The sequence below is a fragment of the Carassius gibelio genome, chromosome A8, assembly GCF_023724105.1.
Source record: "Carassius gibelio isolate Cgi1373 ecotype wild population from Czech Republic chromosome A8, carGib1.2-hapl.c, whole genome shotgun sequence".
Lineage (NCBI taxonomy): Eukaryota > Metazoa > Chordata > Actinopteri > Cypriniformes > Cyprinidae > Carassius > Carassius gibelio.
This window is the reverse complement of record NC_068378.1, coordinates 5,577,463-5,596,779: the sequence shown is the minus strand read 5'-3', so window position 1 is coordinate 5,596,779 and position 19,317 is coordinate 5,577,463. Positions and strand designations below refer to the sequence as shown.

Below are 19,317 nucleotides of genomic sequence, written 5' to 3'. Positions count from 1 at the left end.
TGTCATCACTCATCATTCTCTAACATTATTTTATTTTGCATTATCAGATCATATAACCAGGGAGAGAAAGAAAGCTATGGACCTCCATGTGCAGGCAGAGAGACAGAGGCAGCATTAAAATATCCACTTCAATCTGAACAAAAAGCCAAAACACATGGAAATGAATCTTCAGAAACAATATCATTGGTTCACATTCACACTCATGTCTGAATAAGAGCATCAGTGGAGTTTCACAGCACTAGAAAAACCAAACATCAAGTACTGAAGCACCCATGACGATAAATTGTACAATTCGTTTTATAGCATCAACAATACATATGTGCTTTAGATTATAAAGGTTTGGAAAATTCACCAAAACATAAAAGGAAATAAATCTCGTGCATGTACATCTGTACTTCCCGTTTCACTCTGTTCTTTAGTTTCTCTCCCTACCAATTTTATCTAAGACTACTGACTTTTGTTAACACTTTTAGTAATGATCGACACATAACTGCTATACTATTTTATCGTTGTGCTCTCATGAACCTTAAAAGAAAGTTTTACACAAATAAAAAAAGAAAACACACATTAAATAGGAGGTTTAAGGTCAGTACTGTGGGTTGAATGATGGAGGAGGTGTAGTGGTAATACAGGGAAAACACCACTACAATAAATAAAAACAACAAAAATGTGGAGACTACAAGTAAAAACACACACACACACAAAAGCGACAGTTAAATTCACAATACAGCATATCTATTTAAATATAATTCATATTTACATCACAGAGACAAACACATTTAGTATAATATTACTATAATTCATATAATCCCCATATGTAGCATATATATATATATATATATATATATATATATATATATATATATATATATATATATATATATATATATATATATATATCATAGGTTTCATTGATCTTTTTGGTAGCATATTCAAGTTTTTCCTCATCATTAACGGACAGATGATCTCCCGCTGGATTCGATGTGATAGACAGTATGTTGAAATCAGGATCTTCACTTCCTCCTGGGTCCAAAGCGTTTTCTCCTGGCTATGATTTAGTAACAACCCTGCTAACATTTCTTAAATGTGCTTTAGCCCTCACCCACCCCTTCCCTTTAAACCCACTGATCATAAAGAAAGACTGGAGAGATGAAACATTGCTAGTATTTTCATGCTGGCTGATCACATTTCTGTCATCTTGCTGTGATCTATAAAGAAGACACACATTTGAATGTTTACAATTTCTATTTATGGAAATGTGTAAGAAAGTTTAAACAACAATATACAAACATGTAAAATGCATTTTAAAAACCATATGGCTATGTACATGGCATTTATATATATAAACAAACAAAAACTTTTTTTTTTTTAGTATGCAACATGTTTATCGTATGCAATGTAAGTTCAGCCAAAGTCCCTTAAAGGCAAGTCATGTCACTTGGCGGCCATCTTTGAAACACCTCTTGGGCATACAAGTGCAGCTCCTATCTCTCTGAATGGGTAAACATAAAATTCACCAAAACTGTTCACCAAGCTTAAGATTAAAATTCATATTTGAAATCACCGATGAAATATGACAACATGTTGTTTCTTATGCTCCACTCCTGGTAAAAAAGTTTAGGGGGTAGAAGCAAAATATACAACATCAAAACCACAACAAAGTTTTATTCTAAGAGTCAGAGAAAATTATCAAAACTAAATTTTAAGCTTTTTGATGCAAGAAACCTAATCTGACATTTTAAATGTTGTGTGAAGCCCTTCTCATGTGAAGACCAACAAATATAAGGACAAGCGACTCCACTGAGCAAGGACACCGACAAGGTAGGGCTGTCACTTTTGTGAAAAAAGCATTTTTGATTTTTAAGACATGAGGGTTCATTGAATCGATTGTAAAATCGATTTTCCATGTCTAAAAAAAAAGACGTTTCCTTTTTCAACGCCAAATATCAGACGAATGTAAAGAGAGTGCTGGAAACGCACAAGTCAGCAATATTTCTTATTTATTGGCATTAGAGCTGTAATCGGCCTTAAAAGTTAGGCCCGACAGGACCCAAGCCCGACAGGTTTTGGCCTGAGTTTCACAGACCCTATTGCTACAACGCCCCAGTCCTGCAGATCTGCCTTATACAACATTAGGAAGATTAGACTCTTACTATCAAAGTTGGCCACTTTGATCCAAGATCTTGCTCTCTCCAGACTGGACTATTGTAATGCAATTCTCTTGGTGGGCCTTCCGGCATGTACTACCAGACCTCTGCAACTGATCCAGATGGCAGCAGTGAGAGTGGTCTTCAATGAGACAAAAATAAATCCATGGCTCTCTTCATCAGTTTGCACTGGCTGCCAATAGCCGCTCAGATCAAACTCAGGATACTGATGTTTGCCTACAAGACAACTACTGACTCTTCTCCAATATACCTAAATGTACTAGTTCAGACATATGCGCCCTCCAGAATCTTGCGTTCTGCGAGTGAATGCCTCATGGTGTCATCCCAAAGATGCACAAAAGACCTCACAGACCTTTTCCTGGACTGTTCCCACAGTCATTTTCAAAAAAACATCTAAAGACACATCTTTTTCGTCAGCACCCGACCAATTAATGCTACAATTAATAATGTTTAATAATAATACTATAATTTATACTATTCTAATTTTTTTTTTTTTTATTGATATATAAAAAAACCGTGTTATGTGTACTGTGCTAGACTAACTGAGACTTGATACATCACTTGTATACTGTTGCTCTCTGAGTGGTCTTATAGCTTCTGTTGTTTCGAACTTTTTGTTCATTAAAAATCCTGAGGAAGTGTAACATAATTTCAACATAAATATAAAGCAGCACAAGTGTTTTCAACAGTGGTAATAATCATAAATATTTCAGAATGATCTCTGAAATATCCTGTGTCACTGAAGGCTGGAGTAATGATGATGAAAATTCAGCTTTTCATTTTTCAAAAACATAAAAAAAAAAAAAAAATGACCCCAAACCTCGAAAAGTAGTGTAAAATTTAAAATATTACCCCCTCTAAAAATTTTGATTTTAAACTTAAAAACATTTATATGTCAACAGTGAACTGACCTTAAAGCTGCAGTAGGTAACTTTTGTAAAAATATATTTTTTTGCATATTTGTTAAACCTGTCATTATGTCCTGACAGTAGAATATGAGACAGATAATCTGTGAAAAACTCAAGCTCCTCTGGCTCCTCCCAGTGTCCTATTGCCATTTGCAGAAAGTCATGCGCTCCCGGTAAAAAAACAACCAATCAGAGCTGCGCTCCGTAACTTTGTTTGTGTTCAAAATTTAGAAAAATGTATATAATAAGCGAGTACACCATGAATCCATTTTCCAAACCGTGTTTTTAGCTTGTCCTGAATCACTAGGGTGCACCTATAATAAGTGTTTATATTCGGACTATTTTAGATTGCTTCGGGGGTACCGCGGCGGAGTAACCCAGTACCTTTGTGATTCTTCATAGACATAAACAGAGAGAAGTAGTTCCGGCTACGATGTTCTTCCGCAAGACGCAAGCAGTTCTGTTCATTAACCGCTAGAGCGTCAAAAGTTCCCTACTGCAGCTTAACCTGAAAAATTGACTGTTTTATTATTGTCCAATTGCATTATTGGCAAACTGTTTTCCCGCTTGACATGATAAAGCTGCTTTGACATGATCTGTATTATTAGAACGTAATTATTAGATCTGTCAATAAAATAATTTTAACAAAAGTTTGAATTTTAAACGATTTCAAATGAATACAAAAAAAAATCTGATTGTGTACAATTTTTCTGTGACTAATAAAATTAGTAAATTTGTGTTGATCATGTGAATCTTTTTACAAACAAATAGATGTTCCTGATTCCACTGATGCACAAGATTCATCAAATGCTAGAGAGCATGATCATCACCATCAACACAAACTTGTGGAGTGGTTGCAGCTTGAAAACTGCTATCATTACGATGAAGGGGAAATAACAAATACATGTAAAAAAAAAATATTTGAAACAGCAGAATGTTACATGTGTCATGTTCGGTTTCAGGGCTTGTTCACTCACCAGTGCAGAGCTGGAGCTCACATCTCATTGGAGAAGGAGGTGGGCTCCCCCTGACCATACTGGTTGTAGCCTCCGCCTTCGTATCCACCTCCCTGCTGGCTGTAGTCGGGCTGGTACCCGCTCTGAGTGCTGGCGTAAGGGTCCTGGCCATAACCCTCTTGTCCATAGCCTAAAAAAATACATTTAAAGGTGAATATTGTTAAGTTGTGACTGTTATAAACTAACTTAATCATAAATGTTTATAACAGCTACAAATAAACTTGCTGACATTAACTTATGGACTGTGAGTGTAATGCCCACCTTGGCCTGAGGTGTCTGGAGCTGGCTGCTTCTGTCCTGAGGGCATGTAAGTGCCGGCAAAGGCTGCAAGCCAGCCGGTTTCCTTTAAGACAAACCACAGGTTTCCTGCCCACAGCACCATATTACAGAAGCCAAACGCCTGCGGAGATCACAGAAATCAGCCAAATGGTTATTTATACATCTACAGCCTGTTTCACTTGATAAAACTCAACATGTGACTAACCAAGTGAGGTTCACACTGATTTGACCACTTGATTTAAACTATTTTTAGTTCAAGTGTACTGGTAATCTGTATAACTGGCCATAACTTTTTAAAGTCTGATCACAAATAAGATTTATTGCAGGAAAAAAAAAAGAGACAAATCTATGTTTACTCCAAATTGGTTTCCTTGCCATTAAAAATTAACATTGTGGATGGACAAAACATTTCTAGCTTGTATTTCAACATATAATCAACAGATTAATCAATGTCATGGATCAAGATTGTAAATTTACTTCAACCTAAACTTATTTTATTTCATTTAGTTGCCTAGGCAGCTTTTTTAATGTGTTTAGGTTTTAAAAGTTTTTCATTATTTATAATACAGTTTTTCAATTTTTATAATATATTTCAGCTATATTTCTATTAACTTTAACATTTTTTATTGTTTTAGTTTTAGTTAACAATAAAAAAAACTCTGTTCACTGTTGATTTTTGCAAATCGAATCAACATTGCAACGTCTTTTTATCATGACTGAATTAAAATCCCATCAGTGATTTATACAGGTAACACTGAAGTTCAGTAACATTCTGCATGTGTTTGTACAGTTCATGCAAAAGTTTGGAAACCCCTTGCAGGATCTGAGAAAATGGGAATCATTTGAACAAAATAAGAGAGATTTTATTTTATTTAGTACTGTCCTGAGTTAGATATTGTACATAAAATATGTTTACATACAGTATAGTCCACAAGTCAAAGCAATAGCTGAAATTATTCAAATAATCCTCTTCAATAGTTTGGGAACCCTTGGTTCTTAATACTGTGTGCTGTTACCTGATGATCCACGACTGCCTTTGTTTTTGTTTTTTTTGTGGTGATAGTTGTTTATGAGTCCTTTGTTTGATCTGAACAGTTAAACTGAGCTCTGCTCTTCAGAAAGTCCTCCATGTCCTGCAGATTCTTCAGTTTTCCAGCAGCTTTTGCATATCTGAACCCTTTCCAGCAGTGACTTTATGATTTTGAGATGCATCTTATCACACTGAGGACAGATGAGGGACTCAAACACAACTATTAAAAAGATTCAAACGTTCACTGATGCTCCAGAAGGAAACAAGATGCATTAAGAGCCGGGTGTGAAGACTTTTGAACACGATCAAGATGGCCATTTTTTCTTATTTTGTTGAAATATATATTTTTTCCCATTAAGTTCTGCCCTTCAGAAGCAACAGATAATACTTGCATGTTTCCCAGAAGACGAATTAAGTTCAATTTACCTTGATCTTCAAATGCAAAAAGTTTTCACTCCTGCCTCTTAATGCCTTGTTTCTTTCTGGAGCATCAGTGAATGTTTGAACCTTTTTTAATAGTTGTGTTTGAGTCCCTTGATTGTCCTCAGTGTGAAAAGACGGATCTCATATAGTCACTCTTGAAAAGGGTTCACATATGCAAAAAATGCTGGAAAAATGAAGAATCTGCAGGACCTGGAGGATTTTTCTGAAGAACAGTTCTCAGTTTAACTGTTCAGAACAAACAAGGGACTCATGCACAACCATCACAAACAAATCAATTAAAAAAACGGTCGTGGATCATCCAGGAAACCACACACCGTATTAAGAACCAAGGGTTCCCAAACTTTTGCTGCCTACTTTTAATAATTTCAGCAATTTATTTTTTGTCTTTTATATGTAAACATATTTCATAAATTAATATTTTTTAAGGGGTTCCTAAACGTTCCAATAAAACTGTATATAGCAAGGCATAACGTAGCATAAAGCTTATCAGTGCAAGACTATGTTATCATCTCGTCACTCCTCATTTACATAATGCTGAACCTGACTCAATTGTCCATGTGTCATCGTGACATTCCAGAAACACATTTAATACATGTGCATCATGAGAGTGTTAAAGTGTCTGGACCCACCACGGATGTGTTCAGGCCGGACACCACGGGCTCGTGGATTTCTTTGCAGCGGTTTTCCTCGTGGTCACATGCAGGGATGAGGTCGATGATCTCATCAGGGTCAGTGGCACTCTTCACATCTGAGAGACCCTTGGCCCACGCCGCTGAACTCACCAACCACATAAAGGTGAAAATAGCTGTCACCACAAAATCCTGTAAAACGGCAAAACACAGTCATACTTCAGATTTTTGGAATACACATCATCATTGCATTTGAATTGGTTACATAAGATTAAAAGAATTAAATAAAAATAATTATGCTTTGACTGCCATTATGTTGTACTGGGACATTTTCTCCTTTAAAAATAATCTTTCTGACATAATATGTAAAGAGAAAGACATCATTTTTTTAATGCAAGGCTCAGACAGTTTCAGTATTTCAGTCTGTCATCAAAATCATTAGCGCTCAGTAGTTTTCCATGATAAATATGGGTTAAAGTCATAGTGATCACTCTATTACAGGAAAAATATTATGGTAGGCACAAACGTAAGAATACTGACTGTAAATAATGAGGTAGGCTCAATGCCATATGTTCAGTCTCATAACATTATATTTCAGGTTTAACAGTGTTGACAAGAGTTTGTGTCTTCATCAGATTTGAGGAGCATTACATCACTTGCTCAGCAGTGGATCCCCTGCAGTGAATGGGTGCCGCCAAAAGTCCAAACAGCTGGTAAAGAAACCAATCCATTAAGATGTTTTATCCATGGACTCATTTTAACTTAATGATGGATTAGTTTCTTACAAACATGCAGCTTTTCACTTCACAGGTCATTGGAGTGGTGTGGATTACTTGTGGATTATTGTGATGTTTTTATCAGCTGTTTGGACTCTCATTTTGACGGCACCCATTCACTGCAGAGCATCCACTGTTGAGCAAGTGATGTAATGCTACATTTCTCCAAATCTGATGAAGAAACAAACTCCTCTACATCTTGAATAGCCCAAGAATGAGTACATTTTCAGCAAATCTTCATTTTGGGGTGAACTATTCCTTTCATGGACTTGAGCTAACAAGAACTTTCAATGAACTAATAATTAATCGATGAATGAATAACGTAAAGATTCATAACAGTTGTGCTTCACAGGAAGGAGACTGTAAGACTCACAGCCTGAGCTCCTCTGTTTCCCTCACGGTATTTCTCCAGGAGGAAGATGTACACAGAAATGGCTGCCATTGAATAAAGAAAGGAAAAGACACCAATGGTGACAAAGAACTCCGCAGAGGAAGAGTTGTCTCCCACCAGAAACAGGCGTTCAGGCTCCAGCCCTTTACACGTAGGAGCATCAAACCATACCTGGTGCAGTCTGTGGAGAAAGACTTTTGGTTAATGTCTGTCAGAAGTTGTATTCGCTTGACCAGAGAATGAGAGTGTGAGTGCATGTTAATTCAAGCTAATTCAGACCATTTAAACTCTTTTTAAGCAGTGTACCATGAATGCTCTGCTGGTATTTCTGCAGTTATTATGTGTATGTCAGGTGTACCGTTGCTGTAACTGATAGTTTGGTCTGAAGTGTTAAATAGCCTGCATTTACACTGGCACAAAAAAAAAAATTTTTTTGGCTCCCATCTGACACATTGGAATTTGTTGCACACGTGTAAACACAAAAAAACTGCATGAGATCCCATTGTTTTTCACATCCGATCTGAGCCACTTACAAATGTGTTTTATAAATCAGATACATATCCAATATCTGGACATCGGAGCTTTGTCTAAACACACATATCTGATTCCCGCAGGACTCCCAATGCAAGGGCGGCACGTTACGAATTAAGAAAGAAAATATTTTTAGCAATTCACACAAGCTCTCTCTCTCTCTTTTTCTCTCTCTCTTCTCTCTCTCTTCTCTCCCGAATTCATTTAAATAATATCATCTTCTTGGCAATACTTTATTTAACTAAAGAATTCCACTTCTAACACGCTGAAGATAAAATAGCCAAACAAATGAAAATTCCGCTATTTTCCGTTATTTCTCTGTTCAGTCGGATTTTGTGCTACAGAACATCAGGACAGCTGTTGTCCAGAGGTGGGTAGAGTACCCAAAAACTTTACTCAAGTAAAAGTAAAAGTAATTCTAGAAATATTTACTCAAGTAAAAGTAAAAGTACTAGTCTTGAATAGTTACTTGAGTAAGAGTAAAAGAGTATCGGATAAAAAATCTACTCAAGTAGTTAGTTACTAGTTACTTTGGGTCATATATTCGGAGCCTTTTTTTATATAGATATATAGACAAAAAATGTATGTAATGTATGCGTGTGTGTATAAATGTATATATTTCATCAGCCTTTAATCCAATTTATGTAATTTATTATAAAACCCTGTCTGTTTATTTAAGTAACAAATATAGGTATCATGCCATAACATATTTTTAATACGACTGACTTTATTTTAAATGTGAATTTAACATTGAAAATTAATGTGATATAAATATTGCTACTAATCTTTCATTGTTCAGAAAGAGAGCAAATAACATTTACATTATTAAACAATTTTCACTGACAGTCTAGATTTCATTCACTCTCAGAAACTACCATTAAAATCACTGAAACTGTTAACACTGTGAAATCAATATCTTAATTATAGATTCGTACACACATCTGCACTTTGTTGTTTCTGACGAGAGAATTCGGCAGAAAGAGGTATTCAGTAAGTGAGCGAGTGAAGGAAGCACCGGCATTTCAGCGATGACTCATCGGAACACCTCTGATTGGCCATTGCATTCAAAAGCTCAACAGAACCGTGTGTGATTGGTTAATGCGCAGCGCTGTAAAAACGCGTCTGTCTCTGGCTCAGCGCCAGCAAGCGATCACAGATCTGAATTTAGCAGCTGATGATATGACTTGCTGAACGTACTCGCACTGGTGTGATTGTATTAAAATTAATAAAATCTTAATCGGCTATTCTTTGTCTTTTGGAAGCTGCATTCAACCTGTTATAAGCCACACACGTACAACAAACTAATGTCACAGTGGTATCGTGTACTGTAATCGAATGTAGCCCAAGTTATTACCTGTTAAACAGTAGACAGCACACGCGTTCATCTAATAAGGATCTCCATCGCAAGCAAATAATAGCCTTTGCAGATTAGCTTTCAATTCAGTGCAGTTCCATAGCCCCGTTTTCAAAGCTGCTAATATTCTTAAACGTTACAACTCTGAGTGAACCGCTTCAGAGCTCAGCGCGTGCAGCATGGAACTGAACGACTCAATCAAACTGATTCATGAACCAATTCACTCGTTTGCCAATTGGTTTGATCAAGCCTTTGAACAGAGTTGACTCAAAAGAATGAATCATTCGCGAATGGTCATCGCTCATTGTCCAGAGAAAAGTAGACGGCGCGTTTGGAATAAACTGAAGCATTTATTGCATTAAGATAAAGTAACGAGAGGGGCGTCGCCCACAGTAACGAAGTAAAAGTACAGATTTTTCCCAAAAAATGTACTCAAGTAAGAGTATAAAGTACCCATCTTTAAATATACTCCGAAAAGTATTCGTTACCCCGAAAAATTACTCAAGTAAATGTAACGAAGTAAATGTAACTCGTTACTACCCACCTCTGCTGTTGTCCATGCTGGCAAATAATAATGGCCACTTGACGTGAATTATATACATCATTTTAATAGCATGTGCATAGTAAAGCGACTATCATTTTGGCTGGGAATCATGTAAACACAGATATCAGATACCAGTCGTGTCTAAAAGTGAATGTAAATGAGTCAAAAGATTGGATCTGTGCATGAAGACGTCCAGTGTAAATGCAGCCATAGTTGCATGAATTCTAAATACACTCTTAAAAAACTTAAAGAGTTGAATTGACCTATTTTTGTGTTGTTTTTGCAAAAATAAATAAATTAAATTAAATGAACCTTTATTTCTTATATAATCATTTTTTTTTAATTGCTTACATACCGTATTTTTCAGACTATAAGTTGCACCTGAGTATAAGTCACATCAGTCATAAAATACGTCATGATGAGGAAAAAAACATATATAAGTCGCACCGGACTATAAGTCGCATTTATTTAGAACCAAGAACCAAGAGAAAACATTACCGTCTCCAGCCGCAAGAGGGCGCTCTATGTCTTCAGTGTAGACTACAGGAGAACTGAGCAGCATAGAGTGCCCTCTCGTGGCTGGAGACGGTAATGTTTTCCCTTGGTTAATTTCTCTTGGTTCATGTCAAATTAATTTTGATAAATAAGTCGGACCTGACTTTAAGTCGCAGGACCAGCCAAACTATGAAAAAAGTGTGACTTATAGTCCGGACATTACGGTAATCTAAAAACATGCATCCGGATCTGGATCTGATTGGACATGATTGGCAGTGGGACACTGACCTGAACGGGTAGCTGAACTCAATCTCAATGTTCAGGTCACTCTCTGAGCGGTTCTTACACTCCACGCTCAGACGTAACTCTCCAGAGTAACCGCCACAGGTGGAGAACGCGAAGATGGCAAAGAACTGAGAAGGAGAAACACAGTCAGTTACACTGAATAAGTGTGTAGTATGACAGCTAGGAGGAAACGGGTGTCCACAAATGCTCATGTACAATAGATTATTTCACTGTGTTTGTACAAGCAACATACAGTATAAATCAATGTCATATTATAGTTCAAGTTTCATCAATAGGCAATTTTCGGAAGGGCTTTATAATGATCAGTCACACTGCATTATGGCTCATATTTCAAAAAATGTCCCATGGAGAAAAGATAACAACTTCATTCTATATGTATGAAAAATATCTCCATATGTACTTTATATGTAGTGTATGACTGAAAAGTTTCATCATCGTTCCTGCAGTCTTCAGTGTCACATGATCCCTGCTGATTTGCTGCTCAAGAAACATTTCTCATTATTATCAGTGTTGAAAACAGGTATTCTCCTTCATATTTTTGTGTAAATTATCGATATTTTCAGGATTCTCTGATGAAGAGAAAGTACAAAAGAACAGCATTCATCTGAAACAGAAATCTTTTGTAACATTTTAAAAGCCTTCGCTGTCACTTTATAACAATTTTAATGTCTCTTTAAGTATCTTACTGACTCCAATTTGGAATATTTAAAGATATATTTAATAAAAATATGGTTTCAGACAATTCACTTGTAAAATAATAATTAAATTTATTAAGAAAAAGAAATTAGGTATATTTAAAAAATATCAAATAGAGAGTAAATACAGAAAAGAGTAAATTATAGAGTGTTTTTTTTTTAGATGAGTGACCATCTGTCGTATCACGTCCTTTCCTCTGTCACCCAATCAGACGCTCTGCTGACACACGCATACTAATGCAACGTGGTGCACCTGTTGTCATGGATAATTAAACAAATTAGATGAGGTGACAAACATGAGGCGTTCAACAATTGTCACAATAATGTTAGTGAACGGATTGGAATTGAAACAGTAATTATCTAGTATTAGCAAATGTACTAAAGTCACAATGGTGCAGGCACGTGCTCTCTCTCTCTCTCGCGCACACACACACACACACACACACACACTCACACACACACACAGAGAGAGAGAGATTAGTTGGTCGGAGTATTTTTACCACACCCTCCCTTCACTGCAGGAAGATCCGATTGAATAGAAAATCCTGCTATTAATCTTACCGAGGTGCTTCGCCATCTGTCACTACACACACTGTGCCGATCTACTATATGTCACTCTGCGCACACATTTACACACAAACACACACATAAGCTGTTCCCAAACCTCACGGCCTACACAGACAGCATCCAAACAATCACGGAAGAAATGACTGATCTGGATCACTCTGTCTACATAGACACGACACAAGCAGCACTCGTCACAATTCTTATTCTCTTATGGAATTCATCATACATGGTTTATCCATGCATATCATTATTTAGTTTTATTTGTATTGACGTGCCCTCCACATCTCTTCTCTTCTCTGATGGCGTGTTCAGTGGTATGCATCAATCCCATGTGATCGCAGTAATAGAGTTAACTAGTGTCTGCCAACTTTTTCAGCAGAGCTGCTTCTGGAAGTATTTTTTCTCTTCATTATTCCCATAGGGACGTAAAAAGTCTTTGTTAAAGCATTATATATACATGCACAAAAAATTTGAGCATGAGAAGACTGACTCATCTGTGCTGCTTCATGGCAGTAGGCGGAGCTAAAGGGAACTTTTGGTGCGCTTTGCTGCAACTTTCTGCACAGCATCATGGGTGATGTGGTATTTCACCAAGAATTTTGGCATTAAACATGATTATTTAAAAAAATAAGCTGAAAAATGTGGTCTGACAGCTACATAAGCAAATACCATCGATTTACAACCTCACAGTAGGTCTGTCTGTAAAGGTTTATACGTTCAGGAACTGTTGTGCTCTATAGCAAAAGACAATGATCCAACAGTCCAATCAGTTTCTGATGCACCAAATCAAATTCATACAGGTTTGGAACAGCGTGAAGTTGAGTTAATGATGATAACATTTGGGTAAACTATCCATCTGAAGTACACAAAATGAATCAATGACATAGATCAGAAATGTTTCATTGAATGTCAGCTTTTTGATTTGCAACACTGTCACCGTCTTGTTTTTCAGCATGGGGGAATAATAATGTGTTTTGTGTTTTAGCATTAAACGTTGTTTCAATGTTTTTTTCCGACAATGAAACCACATTTCAAGGCTGAAGTTTGGTCACATGCTGGCTGTGCATGTGATTATAGACATTTTATTATATATACCAGTAATTATTTACAGTGATTGTCTAACTTCTGTGCAACTTCTGACTCTCTGTACACAAATGGTCCCTGGCACAATATGGCAGACGCACCAGACGTAATGGACACAACACTTCATTATCCTGGGCTGTTGGAAGTGTCTCAGGAGATGAAAGGGGTTATTACATGCACTGCTTGCTTTCTAAAGATACTGGAGCACTTGAAATCTTACAACCGTAGAAGATTCATAACAGACAGCCTTGATTTCCTAGACTTCGTGACTGTAAACTAGCGTCGGGTTCCTCTCCGAGTGCCGGTTACATAAGCAGCAGCAACTGTTCACAGCCTCCCACACAGTCTGTGCACAACGCCATGTGTGTGCCGTGTTTACTGCCAGATAGAACTGAGAGAAGCTAGATTTGCACTTCTTCTAAGAAAATACCAGTGCTTTCAGTAAAAACGGCAGGTTTACAAAGTTGCAAACCCAAATATCTAAAGATAAACTACAGTTTTGATGAAGGAAACAATATGAAGGAAAGCAACAACAACAAAAAAAAAACCACCTTGCAAGCTCTGTAGTTACTCACCCATTGTAAGACTTTAATAAATCCTAATGGCTGTTTGAAGACTGTGAACTGCCCGGTGGCGACCAGCTAAAAAAGAAATACATAAATAATATCAGCAACAAAATGCACAGCTTTAAAGACCAGGATGAGTAAAATGACTACATAATTGAGTACACTTTAGCATACTTTTTTAAGAGAGTATTTATTATGGATCATCATGTACAGACTGAACTGCTGTTTTCAGACACTTAAATGCATGCTAACTGTAAGTAAATGAAAATGTACTGTAGTATACATTTGTATTTAAACTATAATAACTATACTTAGAGTGGCTTTAAATAGGACTAGATATGTCATTTCAAAATCATTTCTATTGTCTCTGAAATATGCTTAAAGCGTAGTGCTGAATGTACTGACAAGCATTTATGGTAAACTAAAATAATCTTTAATGTCACTTCTATTGAAATTTGTATGTCGTGTATTTAAAGATATTTCGAATTTTTAAAAAAAAATGTAATGATGAAGTTGCAGTTTAGTACATTTAAAATGTTTTACCTTTAAATGTCAATCAAATAACACACTACAGTTAAAATTATAAACAAGTACTGTACTTAATAGACTGGAGTGCTCTTCTTAAATATCTATTTATCTACAGTCTCTATATGTGTGTGCAATGGACATGCTCAATGCAGGTAAGTTGCATTTGGCTCCTTTCACTCGATACACTGTAACAAGCTGACCGACTCTGGTGACGTCAGAGCGCGCGCTCGCGAGAGGAGAGGGAGACTTTGCAAGCATTAGAATTAGTCAAAGCTGCTTATCTCAACGTTTCCTTTATGAAAGTGCAACTGGCGAGCACATACAGTCCAAAGGCAGATATATTTGACTCGCACAGCGGGCGCAAGGCCAGAGAGCGCGCGACCGAATGCGGCACGCTGCAGACTGTGATGCAGCGACGGCGTCGCGATGTCATCTCTCATCTTGCTCTTTAATACCTTGTCCAAACGATATGCCATGTGCTGTAACCCAGTGGGGAATATCCCTGATCTGTTACGATGAAATAATATCTGACGAACGCTGTCTGGATAAATAGTATTCTGAATTCCGATTCGTTTGAGCGAATCGGTTCTTTCGAACAGTTTGACTCAAAGAGCTAGTTCACCGAGTCATTTGTGGCGTCGCTCCAAAAGCAGCATTTTAAGTTTATTTTTTTATTTATGTATTTAAAATATAAATTGTTTATGATTCAATCATGTCACCCGCTAAAAGTTCTCCCGTAGACTCATACAAAGTCAAGTCGGTTAGGAACTGTGTAGGAATCGTTTAGATTGAATCACTGAAAAGAACCGGTTCAAAAGATGATTCTTTTGCGAATTGGACGTCAGTGTAAATACAGATAAATAGCCCGCAGATGGCTGTAGTTCTTTAATGCCTCATCTCACATATGCATCATGAAAATACACACCTTGAGCTATCTGAACAGCCAGTTTGGGTTTTGTGAATCATACAGCGCCCCGTTTGAAAATAGTTGCGCATTAGTTCCGTCATTCTCACTAAATATATATCATGCAGTATAAAAAATAAATACCACCGTCGCAATGCACTGCATACATCCGCTATTTAACGGTTTCACCTGAAATGTCTTGAATTGCCAACGGTTTTCTGTTGTGCTTTATTTTGTTTTATTTTTTTTTAAAAATCCCTGAAAGTCAACGAAACGTCGCATCTAGGTATTTCATTCATTTAAACTCCATTGTCCGTCCTGTTAAAATCAACGTTGGTCAGTCAGATAACAGTAGCTTGTCTGGTCTAACGTTACACGCAAATAAGTGCGAGGAGTTTGCAGTAGATTGCAGAATTTATTCGGTGAATAGCTGTGATTGAAAGCCCTACCTGGTTGACAACATCCATCTCGAGCGCCTTGTCGCTGATAAGAGGATCAGACGAGTGGAGGCAGTGCGCCGCTACATCCGGGTCACCGCAGAGCCGCGCTCCAAAACACGCTCACGATAATCTCTCGCTCCAAATCCAAGTCATGCTTGTCTGGAGAAATGTGCTTCTATTTTCAGGATGAGCAACCTCGAATTATAATAACATACAATAATAATAAAACAAAAAATTAATAATAATACTAAATTAAATATTTTGTCAGACATAAAATGATGCAAATCTTAAATTAATACATTACAATCAGTACGTTATTTCTTTTTAATGTAAGTTCCACCCTTATTTTACTTACAGTAGCCTACATAACACTGAACAATTGAAGATATTTACTTTTTTTCTTTCAGTTTAACTCTACAGTACGAAATTAAATGTCAATTTTCTGCACACATTTAGGCAGATTATGCATGATGTTGAAAAGAGAAACGTGTGAACTTTGTTCAGTGGACATACATCAATGCATTACTGACTAAATGCATTGACTGGCTTTCTGATAATCCTCAACAGCTTTGGCAGGACATAATCATTTTGAACAAAACACTGTAAAACAAGGTATAATACGTGTAGAGTACTGCTCACCCTGATATATTGTTTTATATAAGGTTCAAATGTAAATATGTTCATGCAGTATATTATTGATCCAGGTGTCCGGTGGAATTTTAAACTGTTGCCACAGATTTTGACTTATGACTATGTAACATCAAGAGTATATGTAACAAGTACATCTATATAAAACAGACTGTGCTTATGATAGGACTATGAATTATCATATAGTGATTTTCAAATTTAAAATGTGACACAATCTCATAGCAATTTGTTATTTAGCTAAATCTGCTCATGCCACAGTGAAGGTTATGTTGGGTTGGGGGCAACCCAAAAAGGGGACCGGTGAGACCGGGTTGGTATGATACATAACAGTGACTGTATGGACTTGTTTTAGAAATGGGAGTGACATATTTTTTTGGCTAATTGTATTTGGATGAGATTTCATGCATGATGCCTCAGGTTTAATGGTGAGTACAAGGTAAAATGTATGTAAGCTAGCAAAGCTAGGTGTTTACACAACACTGTTTTGAACTAAAAATTAATTTTGGCCATTCATATATACAACAACAAGATCTAAGGGGCTTGAAAACGAAACCTTTGAAAATGGGTTTAAAAATGTGAGGTTTCAAAAACTATACCGTTAGCATTTCTGTGAAAACCACAAAACATGAATTTGCGAAAACGGTGATGCACGTGCGATGTGTTAAATCTATAGGAATGTGCAGGCGAAGTGACATCAACTACTGGCCTGGGATGCATAATACTGCGTTTTTAGTTGTTTTAATGGATCCATTCTGCTTGCGAAACTTTTCATAAACATAAAGTTTCAAGTTTATTTATAAAGCACATTTAAAAAAACATGGTTGACCAAATTTCTGTACAGAATTGTGTAAATCAATCACCCATATTAAAATAGACATTCACAGAACACTGAAAGCACAGTCATACAAATAGGGTTTTAAAAGACTTTTAAACTCAGACACTGTAGTCACTGTTCTGATAGATAATGGTAATTTAATCCATAATTTCGGTCCGGCTACTACTACAAAAGATCTGTCACCTCTGCATTGCAGTCTAGATCTGGGTACCTGCAGAAGAGGACAGGATTGTAATCAGTTATCAACTCTGAAAAGTATTGAGGAGAAAGATTGTTGCTTGTCAGGGGGGGTTACTCTCTAGACTAGACTAGAGCAATTATTAAATATCTTTCTTGTTCCCCCTTTTTTGTTACATATACATGGCTAAAATGTGGCTAATATTTCTATTGGCTAATGAAATAATACCGGCATTAAAAAAAAAATTAGCCTATTTTTGGTGCCCCATCAGCACTTGGTGCCCTACGCACAGTGTGTGATGCGCTTGGTGGGAGCGGCGGCGCTGGTTGGAAATGTCTGTCTAAATGCTGCAGGGATAGTTTGTTGCGTGTATGTTTCTCCTTTTTTTCGTCTTGTTCCAGATACTGACACACTGGGGTGATGTCGGCGTAAATGAGTTGACATGTTTCCCGCTGGTGTACCCTATTGTCATGTAGCAGATGCGACATACCGTTGTTTTTTTTTTATCCACCACTCTCTTGCCATCACCATTATAGCTTAAAGGGAATCCAAATTGCACCCAAACACCAGACCTGTTGGTTATTGGAGGATCTTCTATTTCTGGTCTGTTAAACGCATTGGCCATTTTGCAACGAGCCTTCAGCGCGTGCTGAGTGAGCGAGCGCCTGACTGAGTATCCTAACATAAACATATAAGTTGGTGTTTTTTTTTCTTCGGGGGTGTATGGGTTATTGGGCTACCTTGTTGAACGCGTAACATTATATTTCAAACACTTTTTTTATTTTCCAAATGTAATTAATTCGTCCAACGCACCGTTCGGTACATAATGCGTACCGAACCGAAAGCCTCGTACCGAACGGTTCAATACGAATACGCGTATTGTTACACCCCTAGTCACAAGCCTCCTTGTTTTCATCCAAAACATCTTAAATTGTGTTCTGAAGATGAGCTTTTACTGGTTTGAAACAACATGGGGGTAAGTGATTAATGACAACATTTTCATTTTGGGGTGGAGTATCCCTTTAAGTAAATCATTATCTTACCTTTAAACAGCTCTCGCTCATAGACTGGATCACTGGTTACTAGCACCGTTATCTAGGCATGTGTAGAAGTTATCAGGATTTCCAGTCAATTCAACTCTGATGAACTCTCCTTTTGGATGTGGTGCAGTGAGCCGATCAGTGTTTCTCCAGAAGAATTTCTCCAGATGATTGTTTCACTGTACTCACATATTAAATACACAACATCAGGGTAACCTTCAACCTTCTTTAGTTTTATCACAGGTTTGGGGACCTTCTCTGTGAAAGAAATGATGAAAAAAATTCAGACTGTAATATCTTGGTGTTTGAATACAAATAATAATAGCACCATTGTACGATCACGTTTTTGGGACATGTACAATGGTATTCTTGGGTGTACTTCAGCACCATAGTATATATACTATCAAAGTAGTAGCTATAATACGTTAAGTATAAAAAAGTCGTAATACAAACATTATGCTTTAAAATTAATAATATTAATTTAAACAATCAACAACCACTCACCCATAACTTTCAAGTTGAATCTTTGTTCCTGCTCTTTACTGTCGATGTCAATGGTATAAAGTCCACTATGTTTGACAGTTAAATTAGTTATAGTGATTTGTCCAGTTTTCTCATCAAGAGTTGTGAGGCCTATAGATCTCTGATTCGGGATGTTAAAACCCTCATCATCATCATTCTCCCATTCAATCACCTTTACAACAGTTCCACTGCTGTTTCTGTGTTCCCATGTAATGCTGCTGAATGGAGGGACAATTTTAGCTATGCAAAGAAACTTCTTTACCCACTGCTTTCTTCACAATTTCACCTAACATAATATATATGAGATTTAGATGACGCTCAACAAGCAAGTCTCATTCATTCACTACAGTCATTTACAGTGCTTTAGAGTTTATTAAAAACATATTAAAAACACAACATCAGTGTTACCTTTAATCTTCTTTAGTTTTATCACAGGTGCG

The 19,317-nt window shown here is 36.9% G+C and overlaps 1 protein-coding gene across 1 annotated transcript; it reads right to left on the bottom strand.

The window, feature by feature from the left end:
• sypb (synaptophysin b) lies at nt 1–15,763 on the bottom strand. Its single transcript, XM_052603629.1, has 8 exons — nt 15,664–15,763; nt 13,792–13,857; nt 10,854–10,978; nt 7,624–7,822; nt 6,475–6,666; nt 4,354–4,492; nt 4,054–4,222; nt 1–1,208 (listed from the first exon to the last, which is right to left on the bottom strand). Exons 1-7 carry the CDS (start codon nt 15,679–15,681, stop codon nt 4,071–4,073), a joined length of 891 nt encoding a protein of 296 aa, XP_052459589.1. The 5' UTR covers nt 15,682–15,763; the 3' UTR covers nt 1–1,208; nt 4,054–4,070.
• Nucleotides 15,764–19,317: the final 3,554 nt, after the last annotated feature.